Below are 20,121 nucleotides of genomic sequence, written 5' to 3'. Positions count from 1 at the left end.
TCAAGTCCACGTTTGAGTCCAGAGCGAGACCAACTGCTGTCAGTTTCAATGAAAGTGTAATGAATCATGAGTCGTATTTCTTGGCGCTCCATGCTTAGTATAGCGGCCGCCATGTTGAAATCCATCTCTGGCAAAGAATGAGACGCGCACAAACACGAATGCGTGGCAGGCGCGATTGGTTCTCCACTTGCGGCTCGCTGCGTGCGTCGGAAGAGAGTTCAACTCCTTGCATTCTGCTGCGGAAGGTCTCGCACGCGTTTTTTGCCGCGGTAACCAACGTTCGTTCGCGTCGGCACGCAGTGAAACGCCAGTAGTGTGAACCACGCTTTAGTAGCTCCTCTTATGAAACTCAGGTGAGAAATTGTCTTACCACAACTGTGTGCATCGCTCCAAGCCTTGCACACGCAAGTATGGCCACCACGAGCTCTGGTATCATTGGGAGGTAGATAGTTACGGAATCTCCTTTCGTGACGCCTGAAATATAACGATAGCGTTATATGATGAAAGCCAAACTACGGTAGCATCCCATCAGATGACTGCATGCTAACTTAGAAATTGATATTCTAATTGCGAATTCCACAGGTAAATCCGGAATGAACGGTACCGGCAAAACAAGAAAAATGTGTGTTTGAGTGGTCGACCCGGAGCAGATTCGCCTGTTTTGTTGGTGGTTTTAAAGTGGTTTCGGTTGGTGCTGCATCTTGCTTCGGCGAGAAATTCGGCCGAAGCTGCAACCACTTCATCACTTTCCGCATCCTGCAAGGAGGAGCAACAGCGAGCTTGTGGTGGACTGGTTGAGTTTGCCGCGCGGCTTTTGTCGGAGCGAAGGTTCATCCGGAGAGGACGACACCGCCAAAAAATGCGTGTTTCACTGGTCGAGCCGGAGCAGTAACGCTTGTTTCGTTGGTCTTTCACATCATCCCGCTCCGCCACTTAGCGCTCTCTTCCGTCTAGTTGTCGACGCGCAAGAAAAAATGTAATCATCATCATCATCTTTCTTGCTTCGTCGAGAAATCTCTTATTCGTCCGGAGCTCCAACTAAACACCGTCGTCACTTCCCGCATCCTGCAAGGAGGAGCAACAGCAAGCGTGTGGTGGACTGGTTGAGTTTGCCGCGCGGCTTTTGTCGGGGCGAAGGTCCATCCGGAGAGGACGGCACCGACAAATAATGCGTGTTTCACTGGTAGACCTGGAGCAGATTCGCTTGTTTCGTTGGTGGTTTCAGATTTAGCCGCTTCGCCACGGAGCGCTCTCTTGCTTCGTCGAGAGATGTTGTATCCGACCGGAGCTCCAACCAGCCACTGTCGTCACTTTCTGCATCCTGCAAGGAGGAGCAACGCCGAGCACATTCGGCCAGAGTTCCAACCAAGCACCATCGTCACTTCCGCGTCCTGGCAGCGAGCGTGTGTTCGGCTCGTTGAGTTTGCCGCGCGACTTTTGTCGTAGCGGAGCAGGTCGACACTTAAAAGAAAATGCGTGGTTCACTGGTCGACTTGGAGCGGGATCTCTTGTTCCGCTGGTCGTTTCGGATGAACCCGCTCCGTCACGGAGCGCTCTCTCTTGCTTCGTCGAGAAATATCGGATTCGGCCGGAGCTCCAACCAATCACAGTCGTCACTTCCGCATCCTGCAAGGAGGAGCAACAGCGAGCATGTGTCCGACTTGTTGAGTTTGCTGTATGCGCGCAACAGCTTCCACTACACTATGGCCCATTGCTGGAGGGCGGTAGTGTTTCGCTGGTGAATTCGGATTGTGTCTTTCCGTACCACATTTTGTTCCCCTGTGCTCTCCCCGGATAGACCGGTGGAGAGATCGCCATAGATGTCGTTCTGTAAGCATAACTTCAAAGCGCGTTACGTAAGAGGTTCTTTCCCTGTTCCATGTAAGTGCCGCGAAGCAACTGTGGCTGCAAGGCCGCGTACACACATGCGGCAAATGCGCGCGGCAACGCGTATGCGGTGCGGAAAATTTTTGCCGCGCTGTGGGAAAGGCGGCGATCGCGCGGTGCACAATTTTTAGCGGAATGCCGGGCATCATCGGCCAATCAGGTGGTCAACGGATATTGCGTCATGCACTTGTTTTCTTCCGGCCCCACGCGCAGCCTGCAGCACGCTGACCGCTTGCTTGCTGACCGCACGTTGCTTCTCCCGCACCGCGGCAAAACTTTTCCGTTCCGCATACGCGTTGCCGCATGTGGGTATACACGGCCTGAGCGACGTTCAGACAGGGAGATATAGAGAGAGTAGCGGGAAAGAAGGAGTTCAGCAGGCGTCTTGGGCTGATTCCACGGCGAATCGTGATGCTTACATGTTGCCTCAAAATCGTGCTAGTGAGCCCAGAGGACACCAACTCTGTCAGAGGTGGGGTTCGATCCCCCACTCTTTCGCAATGTTCTTGATGCCACTACCACAGGTTGTATGATATGATCACTAACCGTGCAGCTGGTGTGAATACGCTTACCTTTTCTTTTGAGTACATTGGCAAACCTACAAACGTCGTCCAGTAATTGTTTGTACGTTATCGTTCTCCGGTCTTCGGGTTCGTTGCCTTCCCTGAAATGATGAAATCCTAATTGAGTTTTCGATAATGGGCAGAGGTTTGGTCGTTGGTACAACCGACATCAGACTTAAACGTAACGCGTGAACACTAGGACCGTGAGAGTTAGCCTTTGGGTTTGTGTCCGATTACCGGATTGACGCCGTTGCACTCACGACAGTGGCTCGGTCTGTTCGGTTGGACAGTTATGAGTTATCACACTTACAATCGGTCGTCTCTGCTTCATAATCACGATCATCCCCAGCGGCTATACACGGCGCTTCTGTGTCTGCAAGCCACGCGCTCTTACTTTAAGGTTAAAGGTACACTAAAGTGCAAAGATCCCCCCGCGCGGTATAAGTAATGACTTTCACTTTGACACCAACACAAAATGAACAGGGTTCATCCGTTGCGTTCATGATTGATCAGCGACAAGAAAAAAGAGAGAGAGAGACGGAATGCACGCTTTTTCTCGCCCTCTCTTCCTCAAGCAGCCCGACAACACGGCGTCAGATTGGTCTCTTCAAACAATCTCCCGCGATTATTGGACAAGATCATTTGCGGAGACCAATGGGAGCCCACTCCCTGGTGTCGGCCATCTTGAGAAGGAGCAGAATACGGTGAACAGCAGTTTTCTTTCGCTCGTATGACACGAACGAAGCAATGGGTGTCTCCCATTCCTTTTGTGTTGGTGTTGACATTGATTGTAGGAACAAGAACAAAAATGTAATTGTGTAACCTTTTCATTAACTGCGCTACGTGCTGCGCTTGCATTCATCTGAATGTTCGAACCCGTAACCTTCGTACAAGTGACAGTAGGGGACACTGGTGCTGGCAGCCAATTAATTTATAATCAACTGCATACACACATACAGATACACAGAAATAGTGCGACTTTGACCACTGTCCCAAACACACACATTTAAATGCGTTTCCTTTATAGAGCCATCGTTGGCAGTAAATATTTCCGCGAAACTCTTTTTGAACAATAAAATTTTTATTGGAAGCCATTTCTCTTTTTCTTTTCTTTTCCCTGTTTTCTTTTTTTTTTTTTTTTTTTGTGATTGTGGTTGTTGCACGATTTCACGGTACCGCCAACGTATGCCGGAAAAAGACCCGGTGATGTCACTGTCACGTGGTCCAAAAAGTTACGGACGGACCTACATAATGGTTCGCCCTATAAGGCCATCACCAAGAAAGATGGAGAGAAATCGATAATTTTCCCTAGCGTGCAGTGCGAGGCCCCGTCGACAGAAAGAAATTGGAGTTTTATTCTAAAGTACATCTGAGAATTGCATTTATTTCTTGTTCCAATCCACAAAACCTTCCGTGAGCCCCTCCCCTCCACGTAGTATTCCGTGCTTTTTTCACCCTTCCGACGCGTGGTAATGAACTTGAAACGACGCTCTGTAGCTGCCTGAGCACTCCGGGTAATAGAGTCGGCCCCGTCACACTTCCTCATCTAAGAGGCCTTCTTTTACAGCCTCGGGCGAGAGTGATTTTGAATGCAAGCCGCATGCTTTCGTGCGCTGGCTGTTTGCCAGGTAACGTTGAACTCCCAGCGGGGGGCGTCCAGATTACGCCGTTTCGGGGCCAGGGGATAACTCAGAAACGATCGGCCTTTTACGGGGAATTCCATCTCCACACCGTGTCCTCTACGCAGGGTGATGTGGTGTATGGATTCCATCGCACGGTTATTGTTTCGTAAGCATTTGTCAGCGAAAACGTAGAGTTCGAATAAAACGGATGACGTGACTTCGCTATAACGAACAAATAACGAAAACGGCTCTGCGAGTAATGGGAAATGTTACCGGGTGGATTCTTGGTAATGTGTACGGGTAGTTGGAGCTGGGTAACGTCATTGGTAAACGTGATCAGTCCGGGAACAATGAGCGGCGGGCAGATCGAGTCCAGGAAAAGAAAATGCGGAGAAAAATGCGCGAGTTTGCACGAACTTGAAGGTGAACTGTATATGCTCTATATCGCTGTTCAAACACAACAAATGCGCTCCTATAGACAGCCATCATTTCCCGAAGCTTCGACGTGACAAACCTCTTAGGTCCTCAGTCGTCCGACAGGGCGCGGGGGGCACCTTTTTCTATACACAGTGCTATAGACAAAAGTTTACGGAACACGCTTCGGTGCATTCCTTCCTCAGAGTGACACGCGCAGGCAGCGAATGGTACCGTACACTCTTAAAAATGAACTTCACCGCATAGCACGCTCCTAGCCAACCATGATCGCGAATGATATCGTTATCTGCCCTGATTTGTTGAAAACGGGGGGCGTACGCCTTTTCTGTGACAATTATGAACAGCATAAGTGTCACAAAAAAGACGTACGCCTCCCGTTTTCAACAAATCAGGGCAGATAACGATATCATTCGCGATGATGGTTGGCTAGGAGCGTGCTATGCGGTGAAGTTCATTTTTAAGAGTGTACGGTAGGTGAGAATGAACGATGGCAATATTTCTGGCCGTGCGCCACAATTCTGTCATAATAAATGTTTCTGGTTGATTTAAACTCTAAAAACAGAACTTCACCGCATAGCACGCTGTGTGCCAACCATTGCCGCGAATGATAGGGTTATCGCTTCTGATTCGAGGAGAGAGGTTGGCGTACGCCCTTTTTTGGTGGCAGTTTGGATATATGAAAATTGCCACAAAAAGGCGTACGCCCTCCCCCCCCCCCCTCACTCTCTCTCTTCGAATCAGAAGCGATAACCCTATCATTCTTTGTAATGGTTGGAGCACAGCGTGCTATGCAGTGAAGTTCTGTTTTTAGAGAGTAGAAACACTTTCCGCAAATTTTCTTCCAATGTTAAAAAAAAAAATGCCCTCAAATATCTGCCACAACAAATATGGTCTTGGCGAGATCGCCAGCCTGCGAAGTTTTCACAGGCTGTCGATCAACAGAAGCGTACACGAAGAGGGGAGTCAAGCCCTGCAGGCCACATAAACAAAAATGCAGAAACCTACACTGGAGATTTTTGTTTAAGTTTAATTTATACAAGCTTTCGCGTGGAGGACCACAGTTCTTCAGGTACCGAGCCGTACCGTACAGGTACCGTACCTGAAGAGGTGTGGTCCTCCACGCAAAAGCTTGTATAAATTAAATCTAAACAAAAATCTTCAGTGTCGGTTTCTGCGTACAGGCTGTCAACGATAGTAATTATATTTTCATTCGGCACAATGTTACGCTATATACCTAAATCAAATAAGCACGGCTGTTGAGAACGCTTGTTTAACAGTGTTGTGATTGCCTTTTGCTTTTCCTCAATATTTTTACCTGTACCACAAAGCCTGCTGTCGAGGCTACGCACTCGGTCCGCCGAAGTGAAGTGGGTTTGGGAAACTCACTAGTATCTGAGTAGCGTACTTTCTGCGGAGCGTCACTAAAAGAAGCCGTGTGACAGCACACGAATGGCACTAAGCACAAGTGTCACTCCTTGAAAGTAGCTCTAAATCAGTCTGTTTGAGAGGGATATAAAACACGTCGAGACATCAGAGTACACTTATATAGGGCAATGACTCTGGCACTGTCTGAAGATGATGCGTCTCAGTTTAGCCGTTCTCAGCCATTCCAAAGTACGAACCTTTTACTTGCAACGTGAACGGCGCTCTTGCCTTCATGTGTCAACGGGGGGACCCACGGAACTTTTCGCGCCCGTTTGCATCTCGTTTGTACAGATTGTGACACATACAGACAGTGTGTCCCCAAACTATAGTTGATGGCCGGCGTTCTGTGTGAGGTAAACGCATACCCTTCCCGGCTTGCAACACAGGTTGTGCTTTGCAACTGCCATACGCTTACCCCAAGACCACCACGTTCTTAATTCAGAATTCCATCTCAGTGATCTCTATAAGTTGGCCTGCAGTCAACATAAGCCCAGAAAGAAAAAAGAAGAAGAAGAAAAAAAAAAGAGGAACGGCAGAAGAAGCGCAATGTCCTGACACTCGGAAGTGATCAGGAGATAAGAAGATGCTAGGGAGAAGAAGGTGTTAAAAATAGTCGAGCCGGAACTTTTGATTATTGCAACAAAAAGCAGAAAAATGTACTTCGGGCGGAGGACTGCGCAGTAATACGGTTCATGGTAACTTTTTTTAGAGCGTTATTTTCTGTGTGCCTTTGTATTTCACTTGTGCGAAAGTTATTATTTGTTCTCTATTCCGACAGCCCGGGAGACCTTGTTCCATGTTTGCTCCATGCGTTGGCCCTATGGATAATATGTAGGGCTTTCTTTTTCTTTCTTTTTTTCGCTTTCGACGCAGAGACTGGGAGGTGACGCGAGTTCGAATCCACGCACCGGCTGGGCTATCTGGGGGTTTTTCCTGGGTTTTCCGGCACAGTTCTCCTTGAAGTTGCCCCGGGACGTATACTAACAGCCCTCCCCCGGTCTTCCACTCCTTCTTGCTGTCCTCTCTGCATCTGTACGCCGCTCAGATTCTTAAAAAAAACTATGGGCAGCATAGAGACCGTTTCTGCAGTTGATTTATACGACCAATCGGACATTCTCCCAAGGCGTAATCACGGTATGACTAATTACCTAAAATTATTTAATTCATTAAAGCGAAATGGTAGGATGAGAGGGAATCCCCAAGGAAAGCATGTCTGTTATTATGATTTTTTTAACTCCTAGAACGAGCACGTACACTGAAATATGCATCACCGAATTTTGCTATGCAAATGACGCCGAAACTCTCACCGCGCGCGTCAGGAGCTGAGGGAGGACAGCGCTCACTCCACGTGCTTTGAGAGCCACGTGCTTTGGAGCGTTGGATATGATTGGAGGAGGTGCTGATCCGCTGACCAGATATCAACTGCTATGTCTGCTCAGGACGCACGGTCCCTCCGCTTGCTACAGTCTTGAAGTTGTAAGCGTGGCCGACTATGGCAAGCACTTCCATCAGATAAGCCGACGACGACGAAAGTCACGCGCTCCTGAACAGCGTAGTTTTGGTTTCGGCTTCTGCTCATTTGCGTAGCAGTATTTAGCGACGGACATTTCAGCTCACGTGCTTGTTCCCGTATTTTTAAACAATAAAAATGCTTTCATACAGGACTGTCTCCCATCCTGCTGTCCTACTTTTGCTCAAAAGAACCGATATTTGAAGTGTCAGTTTATGAATTTTAGGTAATTAGTCATTCAGTATAGTTGCACACTCTCTGCAGGACGATGTCCGCCCGACCCTACAGCTCAACTGCAAAAACGTTGGTTGGTTGGTTTTAAGAAAAAAATAAGAATAAAATAACTATTAGCAGTAGTAGTAGTACCAAACTACTACTACTGCTATTTCAACTAGGAGTAGAAATAGTAGTAGTAGTAGTCTCCCTATATCGTGAAGATATGCGATCGCCGATAATAGGTAATTCGAGCACGTTTTCACGCAAGGTATGTCAGTCTATTCGTGTGGCTCTACATGCTGCACGCGAAGTCGGCCCAGGACGCACACTAACCCTGCTGTCCCCCACTCCTTCCTGCTGTCCTCTCTCCATCTGTCCACATCTGTACGCCGCTCAAAACGCTTCGCGGCGCTAAAATTGCATTTTAAGTGTCTTCTTGCCCGAAAACAAAGCCTTCCTTTACCCGTACGGCAAGCGCATGTTACTTCCCCGGACGGATCTTCCTATATAAATTTTCCTCACGTTCGCCTATGCGACGACACACGCGGTATCAGCTATGCTGGAATGGACGCATCCTGTATGCGTATTTTAACTCCTCACTTTCTCACGTCATCAATTCGCCTCGTCTTCCGTATCAATGATAATAATAATAATAATAATAAATATATCGGTTACAGTGACTCACGTACTTCCTTTCTGTGGACGTAATGACCGCGTAATCTCGTAGCCCTTCATTGAAAGCATAGCCAAGAAAAGAAGCGCCACCGTTTAAGATAAGCATCGCTGTGGCCAGGTGACTTCTTCCTGATTGCCATCTGCACTTTCGTTCTTTTCGCCTCCAGTGATAATATACAAAGTGACCGGTCACGCTAATGCCCCACTCCTTTCGCGATATAGTAGGAAAGACAGGAATAACAAGTAAGCGTGGGAAAAGATAGAAAGTCGAAAAGAAAGTAATGCAGCCTTCTCTTATGGCCATGCAACTTTATTCAAATCGGTCTGCTCTTTTCTTTCTCTCTTGGATGTTCCAGGAGAAGGCACGGCAAAGATCTTGCTTTCTGAATCTGTTGGTCCTCATACTTTTTACATACATACATACATACATGCATTTTATTGGCGAATTCGGGTGGTCATTTCATGGCGGTTTTTCTTCTTCTTTCTTGTTTCTTTTTTCTTTTCTTTTTTTTGCCAAATCCCGAGCAGTCACGTTCGCTTGGCCAAAACGAAGCAATCTCGCATGTTCGCGTGGCGCTTTCGGAGCGCCCGGAATTTGCCAGTTAGCACTTTTTTTTTTTTTTCGCCCGGTCTCGAAACGGCCGAGCAGCAGGGAGCCCAACTATATCCGGTGTCGTCACATCCGCGCTGCAAGGGTGGCGAGGGCCCGCATTGGCTGGCACGTCGAAGAGCTGGCAGAGCACGCTGGCAGACAACGAAACACCGAAGACGAGCGACCGCGATGCCCCTAGCGTGACCCAAGCGGCTAAAACCGACAGGTACCTGGCACTACTGGTACCTGGCAACGGTCACCTGATCCAGCGCGGCCCATTTCCGAGCAATTTCAAAGCGCCAGGCCGTTATGCATTGAAATGACCAGTCGAATCCGTCATACGAGTGACGAAGGTGGAAATTTAAGAAAGCGAAGAAACATGGATCGTTTGATTGATTGATTCGTAAAAGAAAAAATGGAGATGTTAGTCCCGAGCCACTCGGGACTGGCTACTCCAGGACGCGTTATTCAGAAAAGAAAGGGAAGCTACACATATCAATGCATATCTAAAGAAACATGGAGTTGTTAGCCGATTACCATAGCCGCATGTTAAAGTAACGAAGTACGCAGAGCACGGAGAAATAGTTGTGACAGGGACTCTGACAAATGTTCGACAGGGACTTTAATCACCTGCAGATGCCAAAAAGTAAACGCAGTCGAAAAATATTGTTTGGCTGATACGTTATTATTCTTTTTAAAAAAGTAAATAGCTTAATGTGGCGATATAAGTATATGTATTTTTCTTTTGGTTAATAATTGTACGGTTAATAAATAATTTTTGATTAGAATGCTGAGATGACGTGATCTGCGGCAGCAAAACTTGTGCCGTTTTACATATTACGGTTCCGTTGTCCCTTTTCCTTCGCTTTGTTTCCTGCCCCGAATTACTTCTACGTGGGCGTTGATGGTAATTCAGTTATAGTTTGATGCGTAGGAACGATTTGAAAACTGGCACTTGGCTAAAAAGACGTGTCGGACGCTGGAGACCTGAGGTGGAGGAAAGGAAATGGCGTCGTACGGTCAACTGGACTGGTTTGTCCTCTCTGTCCAGTGGTTGAATTCTTCTTCGAAATTCTGATGTCACATTATTGTCATTATTTTGTTGCAGAGTGCCGCGACTCATTACAACATTTCAAACCGCAGCGCTCGTTTTGGATATTCCAATAGTGCATTCCCCACTATTCTTGGTGCACTCGGCGGGCTTGAATTTTGACGCTTTGTATGTATTTGTCTGTCTGTTCCCGCCTCATAACATATCAATTGTCTCAGGTTGAATTTTGTGTAGCGTATACGTACGTGAAAAAGTTCCCAACTCAGACGTTGTCAAACGTCGCCAACTCAACGTCGTAATAGACAGAATTATAATTGAAATATAATTAATTAAACATTACACATAAATACGACTAATTATAAACATAAATAGAACTATAACTATTGTAAAATGCGTAATTTTAAATCCAAATAAAAGCAAAGAAAGCAGGCATAACCACATGAACTACTGTGCAACCATTGCTCTTCGCTGTCCTTGTTTTCAGGCAGTTTTTCTGCAGTTACAACAAAAATCCGCGACGTGCCGTGATAGGCCGCTGAGCAAGTCAGCAATGATTCGTTCGGGTTTGCGGAAGAAAAGCGACTGCTTAAAATTCACGGTGCGCAACGAAGATCAGAGACGGCAAGTTGTCTATCGTATCTTACTGGAGCATATCTACGGAGGGGGGTCGGTTGAACTCGTTCTCGTAAAATACGCAGGAAGGGCACTGGGTACAAACAAGAGGCGCCATCAGCGCATGCGTGGGTTTGGTATGGGCAAAACACACTGAACGCAGCCGTGCGTATGCTTTCAGTAATTGCGACATCGGCTGTGTTGCACTGGTACACCGCTCTCGACTGTCTCTTTCCACAACGCCCGTAATAATTTAGAGCTCCGAAGGAATGAGATATGTGTTGATACAAAACGAAGTTGTTTATTAACGGTATACAATCCCTTTACGCTGCACATCGAAAACTGGACAGCCCAGTCACAAAACATGCCGGCGATCACAATCGCATTGTTGTTTATCTAATATTTTCACCGGGACAGTTCCCTGCTGATACTGAGCGAGGGTACAAGTCACTTTTTGATCGGTGCGTTTCTGAAAACAACGCTGATTTGCTACCGTGCGCCGATTCATGTTAGCATCGTTTATTTGTACACAGGTGTCGAGAGGGAATCTCACAAAGGCGATGTCAGAGAATCTTTCCATGTAATTGATCAAAACGATTCCAACACACAAGAGCTATTCACAGTCAAACGATTTCTTCGTTCTGCGTTGCGCGGAAACTGATGAAAAGTGATTTCGCCGCCCTTTCCCCATCGAGCTGTGTACCCGAAGGATGCACGGCTTTGCTGCATGCCCACGTTGCATGAAAACATGAAAACGATCACTCCAATCACTCAAATTGATTGCTGTTTTTCCCACACCAAGCAGACGATCTGCTGACTGCAGCGCCGCCGCAAGCCGTGACGTCACGCGCGCAAATTGGTCTTATTATCAATGCAAGGCGTAACATTGTACATGAAGGCTAGATTACGAGCTTTCCGTTTCTTTTTTTTTCCTTTCTAGCCCAACATAATAGAGAGTTTTAGTACGTTGTACGCAAAGGCGATAGCGTATGACGCACTAAAACTCACTACTCGTACGCGAGGGATAGCGTTGGTAGTTCTGCGCATGCGCAATACATAAACAGCGCTTTGCGCATTGCGCAGAATCACCACGTTATCCCTTACGTACGCAAAGGCGATAGCGCATAATCCAGTAAAACGCACTACTCGTACGCAAATGATAGCGTTGCTCTGTGCACGCGCAAGACATAAACAGAGCTTTACGCAATGCGCAGAACCACGACGCTACCCCTTACGTACGCAATGGCGATAGCGTACGATATACTAAAACTCACTAATGATAGATAAGAAATGCTATTGGTTACGCTATACGTGTCGTTCCTTTGCGTACGTGAATTGCGTGCCGTGTTAGCGCCGCGAAGCAACTGCGGCTATGAGCGGCGCACGGACGTGAACAGGTGGATAGAGGGACACACAGGAAGGAGTGCGTCCTGGGCCGACTTCAGGGGGAACTGTGCCGACATCCGTCTCAAAAGTACGCCATAACCTCAGACGGCACAGGCGGTGGTAAGTTTCGAACCCACTACCTCCCAGTCTTCTGCACGGGTACAACGTATTGCGTGCGCACGCCTTCGTTTCCCGGATGTACAGCTCGCGTCAGCGTTAAGTTGAACGCCACTCTGGCCTGTGCACCCTGGCGGTGTTTAGTAGAAGTAACGGCGGAAGGTGTTTTGGTCATCTATGTATACAGTTAGAGGGGTGAGCCTAGTAATGAAGGCGTTGTCCTTTGTTGTTGTTAGTTGAAGTCCTAGGCGTTGCCAGGACAGGAAACTGCGTTATAAAATTATTAATGACGAAATTGCCGTACGGCGTATTGCACCCCAGCTGTCAGGTTGTGTCCAAACCAGTTCGTGTACGATGTATTGTTTTTGTTAGGTGTGATGCCACACGTCTACACATAATGGAAAATTATTTGAAACGCGATATACTACAATACGATGCAGTGCTAGTACGATATATGCCGCGATATATTCTGGTATATGTGACTCTGTCTTCTAACGTGAAACTACATGTTCAGTGCTGGACAAAAGTTTACGGAACACGCTCCGGCGCATTCCTTCCTCAGAGTGGGAAGTTAATTTCCATTTAGATGTGTTTATGTTACCGAAAGGTTCTTCCACTTTTTTTTTTCTTGTTTATAGCGCGGGGAATGAAGACCCTGAAGCAATGACGTGGGGCTGCCTTCCATAGACAAACGAATGGATATAAACGAATAATGCTCAGTATATCGCAAATACTCAGGCCGCGACCACGAGAAACGCTATAAAATAATACGTCAACCGTACCCCACCTTCCCTATACTTCCAGGGACATACATTGAAGTCTACTTGGTCCTATACCTCGTTGAGTATTCGACCCCGTAAGATGCGATGAGAAAGGGAGCGTATGTTAAAAAAGAAAGCAGAGAAAAATGGGCACGGCTGTAATTTTTATGCTCGTTCGTGCATAGCAAGGCATTTCCAGCCTCCTCACGTAAATAATGGTCGCTTCCGCTGCCAGGTCTTTTCCTTTGGTTTTGATTTTTATCTGAGGTTTTACGTTTGCCACGCATGCGCATTAGCACTAATTCCAGTGCCCGCGTATTCTTTGTTCTCTGTACTATACGCCGTTCGTAAAGCGGACGTTTGCCGTGCTATTCCTGTTTACTTACGTTGTTATGTTGGGTCGTGGCATATTGCTCATTGTTATTGCTTGTGCGGCCTTGCAAATACGTACTGCTGTCGAAATTGACGTCGATAATTGGATTTCTAGCTAATTCGTACGTAGCAGCCGTAGTCGTAGAATAGTAAAACGTTTGTCCTTCACTCGCGAAGTAAGGCAATACACAGCCGATATTTCTTTCTTTCTTTTTTTTTTTTAAGAATTGACGTACATTTAAGCTTGCCAAAGCAAAGTACTGTGGAAAAGGTTTCGTGCTTTTTGTTCATCTTTTGAGAGGGGCTATAATGCAGGACCTATGGGTTGGTTCCAGGAGTGTCAACAGGCACAAGCTGAATATATTTTTTTATTTTTTTTTTAAGGCGGAGAAAACATGAAAAATTCGGAGGTGTTATTCATTTTATACGCTGACGAACTCCCCTAACTTTTTCCCGAACTCTGGCTACTAATATACATGGTGATTTTTTTTCTTTCTTTTTTGCAGCCTAAGCAGAAAAAAAGCTATGAGAGCAGCATTGATGACACAGTTGAGCTATACGGCCAGGCGGACGTCCTCTCGAAGAGACTATCTACCTAGTAGATGACTAATCACCTAAAATTAATGAACTCTCAGAATTAACTCAGAATTTAACTCTATGCAAACGAGCCGAAACCAAAACCGCGCGCCTCCGGAGCGCGTCGCTCCGCCGTCTGAGCCTTTCCTGGCCCGCAAAGTAGTTGATCTGGCCAGCAGATAAGCACCTACTCCAGTCATCTTCATCGCTCCAAAGCAGGTGGCCCTCTAGCGTGGAATGTGAGCGCTGTCCTCCATGCGCTCTTAATCAGCGCCGTTTCGGTTTCGGTTCGTTTGCATAGCAAAGTTCCGCTATGGATATTTCAGCGTATGTGCTCGTCCAGGGTTTGTCGTCAAAAAAACATGACTACCCATGATGACGCATGCGTGCTAAAACATGACTTTTAGGGAGGATTGACACCCATTCTGTTATCTCACCTTTTCCCGAAAGTCCGTAATTAAAGAATTAATGAGTTTTAGGAAATTAGTCACACAGTCTATTAGTTACATGCTTTCTTCGAGAGGATGTCTACCTGGCTGTATAACGCACCTGAAAAAACGGTACCTATGCTGCTCTCATAGCATATTAAAAAAAATCTTGTGCAGTTAAAAAACACCCGTTATTGTAACATGTCTACAACACCCAATTCCTAAACCATGTGTGTGTTTGTCGATGTATCTGCATACATAATCGACATAATACATACACTTATATATGTATCTACATACAGCATGCATAAATGTGCACCATACCTTACCATAGCTTAGCAAGTAGTTTTTGTTTATATTAGCATGCTGTCACTGTTCCTACACACGCTGCAATACTAATGGGGGAAGTGTATTATGAAGGGTATTGATCAAACATTATCTTTATTACAATAGACATCTCCCTGTCTGTAAACAGATGACGTCATAGTGTTCGACAGCGCCACCAATTTGGTAGAGTTGAACTACACTCGAATCTAGGGTCGAACAAGGTCGCGCCCGAAAGCCACGGTCTCGAGGGGATTACGATGGTCCCTGTAAGGGACGTGACCTTCGGTCCTATAGTTTTCTGTCGATAGGGGGCAGCGAACAAGTGCCCATTCGTGGAAACCAGCCCTCCCCTTCCGATTTGTTTTGGTTTTAGTGTCTTTACCAAAGTAGTGATGACGTTTCTCGGGTTGAGGTCCGTTGCCACTCCCTTTGTCCCTCTGCTTCACTTTATTCCTTTAACTAACTCCTCCTCGCTGCCCGCGTTGTGTGTCGTTTACCTCACTGAATATAATACCCGTGCTTCAGCACAAATATAGCCCTCTGCAAATATCGATGCACCTCTCATCGTGCACGTGCTGCTTCGAGCGTATAGCGTGAACGCTGACTGACTTTGAGCCCAGTCTCGCAGCGCTTACACGGCAGGCTTAGTAATCCGAATATAGCAGACTTCCGTAACGATCTTTCCGCCGTGAACACAAGCACGTTTCTTACTATTTCTCTTTATAATTTCAGCTATATGCTAATGTCTCCTATTTATGGCTCCTACTTGGAATTATAATAATCGCAGTCAAAATGTACTAGAGTTTTGCTTGTGCATGCTTGTATGTACGAAGTTTCAGAACAGGCATTTTTTTCTTTTTCAATTTCGTTAGCGCCGCGAATCAACTGTGGCTATCAACGGCGTACAGATGTAGACAAATGGAGAGAGGATAGCAGGAAGGAGTGGGAGATAGGGGTTAGTATGCGTCCTCGGCCCGCCTCAGGGGAAACTGTGCCGACATTCGTTTGGAGAGCCTGCCGGAAAATAAAACCCTCAGAGAGAACAGCCGGTGCTGGAGTTCGAACCCGCGTCACGTCCCATTCTCGGCGTAGAAAGATTTTCCTCTCGATGGAGGAATGAATTTTGTGTCCCGATTGGCACGATGGATCGTTACGGAGGAAACTAGATCATTAAGAAAAAAAATCACTGACAAATGAACGCATACAACCAGAGCTCGACGATGCTTCACCTGTTTTTGCGTATGATATGTAAATTTTGATTTTGACACATTTTTATTTATTTATTTTTATTTTATTTACGTTGTGTAGCAGGATCCTTCCGGAAAGTTATTGTTCAGAGAACTTTCGCGTTCTGTTACATTTTGTGCTTACTGTCTCATCAGCCCGATCATTAGTGAGATCCTTAAAGATGGTGAGATTCCTTAAATGCAATAAGGCGACGGTATAACGCAGCCAATATTGAAACACGGGAGGCCAGCCTTGCTTCAATCTGCCTTACTTTGTATGTTCTGGTTAATGCCTGCTTGCATGTAAACGCTATTCAGCTACAAGATTTGCGCAGTCTTAGTACTATGTCGCTATATAGTATAGGAAACCAGCGTTTACATAACGGTGCTTGACTACGAAGGTGCATCTGACGTCTATGATGCATATAGCGAATAAACGGGGCTCACATTGCCATATTTACGTGTTTTGTGTTGTCGTTATGGGACACAACACGTCGAGCCCCGCAGACACGTTCACTACAGGTGAGGGAGCAGCTTAGCAGTTAAATATCACTCACCAGTAATAAGCCACTTTGGTCCCGAGTCCATTCTCGACGTGCCTGTCCAGGACATTGTAGCAGACGTTGAGCACCGCTCCTTTCATCCAACAGACTTCCACCGGTCCTTGCGTGGGGTCGAAGTTATACCGCACAAAATCCTCACGGTTCAACTTTGGGCTGATCTTCCACGATAGCCTCTTAGCCAGTCGTCCCCAGAAGACTTCCGGTTCTTCCACCGATTCCTGGTACATCCTACGGTACTGCTCCATGGACGACACGTGGTACTGCTTGTTCTTGCTATGTGTCTCGGTCGTTCCGTTTACTGCGGGGCAGGACGTCTGCTCGGGCTTTTCTTGCATGCTTGCTGGTGGATAAGACACGACCTGAGAACTGCAAGGCTCCGTCGACCCTTTTACTTCGAATAGTGATCGCGAGGTTCCGTTGAAGCTGAACTTTCGTATCCTTTAGTGCTGTTAGGACGGCGCTTTGGAATTTACTGGGGGTACCACCAGCTGGCCTGCAGTGTCTTCCTGTGCTGGATGATCCTTGTGCAAGGCCCTTCCGGCAGTAAAGGTCGCTGTGAGAAAAGAGCTTATTAAGTTTCGCGTGTGAGCGTTTATATCTTGGGAGGCGATATTGGTAGAACACTCAAACATTTTTGCCTCCGGATATTGGTGCCGATATTGGCATCGGTATTGGTAAAGGAATTATAGGTAAGGGTGTCCATTGAACACAACTCACTTTTTCTTTCTTAGCGCGACATTGAGAAAGAAATAGCAGATGGTAGCAGACATTAAAATCGCGGAACCTGGATACCATGACTCTGGAGTAGCTTGTCCCGCAGTAAGCAGGCTCACATCTCCATTTTTTTCTCCTATCATCATCATCACCATCATCATTCCTCTCCATTCCATTTTTTTTTCTTTGTACTTCTATTCTGTTCTATTCTACCGTGACTCTCTTTTGCGTACAACATAAACACGTGACGATGTGTTTAATTTTACGTCATGTTATAATGCTCACTTTCATTTACAGAGAGCTCTGCTTTGACGTCATCCTATTACGTCCCGAACCGAGCTAAATTTACGTGGTGACACTGCGAATCCGTTCCCACGTATTCCATGTCTTCGGTATGAGGTATACTCGAGGAAACTTATTTGCACTGATAATCCACGAGTGATGGACCGCTTATAACCCGTTAATCTATTCTTGACGGAGAATATCACGGGCGACGTCGTATAATATATTTTCGTTAATCCCGTCTTGCACTCGTAATCCTGCCCATTGTTTCACCGTCGATGTATGTCATTAATTTACGCAATGCGGCACTTTCCTTTCTTGTAGGATATGGTCTGTATTAAGTAGGGGTGATATTAAGTGAGCAAAACATGAACACTGACGTGTGCAGCTCAATGTGAGCTTTGATGGCATGTTTTCCTCGCCGTGTCCGTCTCCATGACGCTGCATTATGCATGAGATCCCATCGCTCCGAGTGTTGAACAGGTGTACACGAGCCGCGTATTGGAACGAAGGCTTCCATACAGTAAAGTATGGGCGCGTCGAAAAGTCTGATCGCGGGAATAAATCTAGAGGAAGTTGTGTAGTGCTGTGTAAAGTTCTGCGATGCGTAAATATTTTATATTTGAAGGAGGAAAGACTTTTACTGTTAAAAAAAAAAAGTATACGAAGAATGAAAAGTACAGGTAGTGAAGGTCAAACAACTCGAGGAAAAGAGGCGCTGACGCTAAGAATCGAACCCGGGTCTTCTGATCTCCGGTTAGGCAGAGGCCTACGTCTCTGTGACATCCCTAATCGTGATCTGCCTCGGCCAGTTGTCGTTGTTTAGTGAAGGTCGTATGGTCCATACTTCGTGCTATGAGCTCCGAAGGGCATTTGTTGCTGTTGTTGCTCATTTGAATAGGTTCGTGATTACGCAAGTAATTAATCGTAATAGTAATCAATTGAAAATAACGATTGTAATGGTAGCTGATTGAAATTAACGCAAATAAATAATTGAAAATTAAAGACAATGGTAATAAAATAGTTTACATTTGACAAAAATGTGTATATATGCACATTAAGTGTTGTGGAAGCTTGCGTTCAACGCAGCAGAGCTTCCTGCATTTCACACTCTCCCCGGCTGTCAGGTTAGAACAAAGTGTTTCACTTCTTGCGACCGCCTTTAATTGATGGAGAAGCTTCATGTCCTCTTTGTCATTTTCTTCAGCTTTACACGTAGTCCCACTTTGATGTTCCGTCGCATCCACGGAACATTGTGTAATATATCTTTACTGGTTCTTTTTTCATTATTATTATTAAATATTATTACGATGACAGGAAAACGATTGACGTTGAGTCAGCAGTCTATGACACCTGACCAGACATCGGGAAAGCTGCAAAACGATACGGCCACGATCCCAATTCCACTCGCTATCGGTGTCAGCGAACACGACACTTTTTTTTTTATATCCCCGCTCGACTTTAAAGCCGCTCCCACAACTCGCTATATAGATTAACGCCGTCGGCACAAAATAAATAGATGCGGCGAACTCACCAGAAGAAGAGGGTGATGCTCTTTTGCGGACCTCAGCACAACACCACCGTCAGTGACGTCAGTAGCAGCAGTAGCCGTGTAGCATGAAAGGCACGGACGCACGTAGGCATATCCTGGGTAACGACAGTGTTTGCAGCGTGCAGTATTCCTTTCGGTCCTAAAGTCAACCGGCTTAAGGCGGCGTCTGCTTCCCTCGCCAGGCGGCGTTGCTATCCACTCTCGGCACAGAAACCAGTTTGGGGCAAAATCATGATGAGCACCTTCACCCGTCCCAGAGGAAATTTCGACTCTCGCCAGTTATGTCTCAGTGCACTCGGCCATCTCTCGTCGCATGTTGTAAGAGTTGAGGTGACACTGCGCTGTGCTTGTGTTGGGAGCCTCGGTATGCGGTTGAAAGGGTTCAGGAAGTTATACGCTGTGAATGAGCGCGAAACATTGGGACTTTCTCTTTGTGGAAGATGATTTGTTATCCTTTGGGGTAGTTATACAACTGCTCTGCTCTAAAATGTCGTACTTTCTGCTATATTTCGTGCTTTCTATAAAGGATATTCGTCTCCTATACGCGTTTCGGCTGAACTCAACTCATATTACGACCTTTATGCAGTGACATTAACCGCTGACGAGGGGTCCGCGCGGTGACAGTTGGCGGGTTAGTGTGTTAGATGGTTACGGGGCGTACACTTTTAAACATGATCTTCACCGCATAGCACGCTCCTAGCCAACCACCATCTCGAATGACATCGTTCTTTCCCCTGATTTGTTGAAAACGTGAGGCGTACGCCTTTTTTGTGTGTGACACTTATGCAGTTCATAATTGTCACAAAAATGGCGTACGCCTCCAGTTTCCAGCAAATAACGGGAGAGAACGATGTCACTTGAGATTATGGTTGGCTAGGAGCGTGCTATGCGGTGAAGTTCACTTTTAAAAGTCTACGGAAGTTTGTGATAAGAATGACTTCGATCCCCGCATCATTTGATATCATATGCTGACCAGTGTGCCTTGTGGTAGCGAGCCAGTGGCAAATTTCCTCATTCATCGCCACTTCTTGTATATTTGGTTGTCGTTCATCTGTGAGTACGCTGGATTTGGCTTACTATGGCCCGGTTTCACCAACGCTGGTTAAATTTGAACCGAGATCAAGGGTTGTTAAAACTTGAAGATAACACTCAATTATTTTTTTCTTTACAAACGTCAGCTAGTTACGTGATGAATGTTTCGGTGACAATAACTCCCTTTAGTGAAGCAG

The 20,121-nt window shown here is 46.3% G+C and overlaps 1 protein-coding gene across 1 annotated transcript in view; it reads right to left on the bottom strand.

Annotated features, from left to right (window-relative positions):
• LOC135388975 (acetyl-coenzyme A synthetase, cytoplasmic-like) overlaps positions 1–19,056 on the bottom strand; it is a 29,894-nt gene extending 10,838 nt beyond the window's left edge. Inside the window, exons 1-4 of the mRNA XM_064618865.1 lie at positions 18,875–19,056; positions 16,339–16,897; positions 2,460–2,551; positions 371–474 (exon numbers count right to left, since the gene is read on the bottom strand). Coding sequence (XP_064474935.1) covers positions 371–474; positions 2,460–2,551; positions 16,339–16,679 — 537 coding nt within the window. The 5' untranslated portion in view covers positions 16,680–16,897; positions 18,875–19,056. The remainder of the gene's footprint in view (positions 1–370; positions 475–2,459; positions 2,552–16,338; positions 16,898–18,874) is intronic.
• Positions 19,057–20,121: the final 1,065 nt, after the last annotated feature.

The sequence above is a fragment of the Ornithodoros turicata genome, chromosome 3, assembly GCF_037126465.1.
Source record: "Ornithodoros turicata isolate Travis chromosome 3, ASM3712646v1, whole genome shotgun sequence".
Lineage (NCBI taxonomy): Eukaryota > Metazoa > Arthropoda > Arachnida > Ixodida > Argasidae > Ornithodoros > Ornithodoros turicata.
This window is presented reverse-complemented; position numbering and strand designations above follow the sequence as displayed.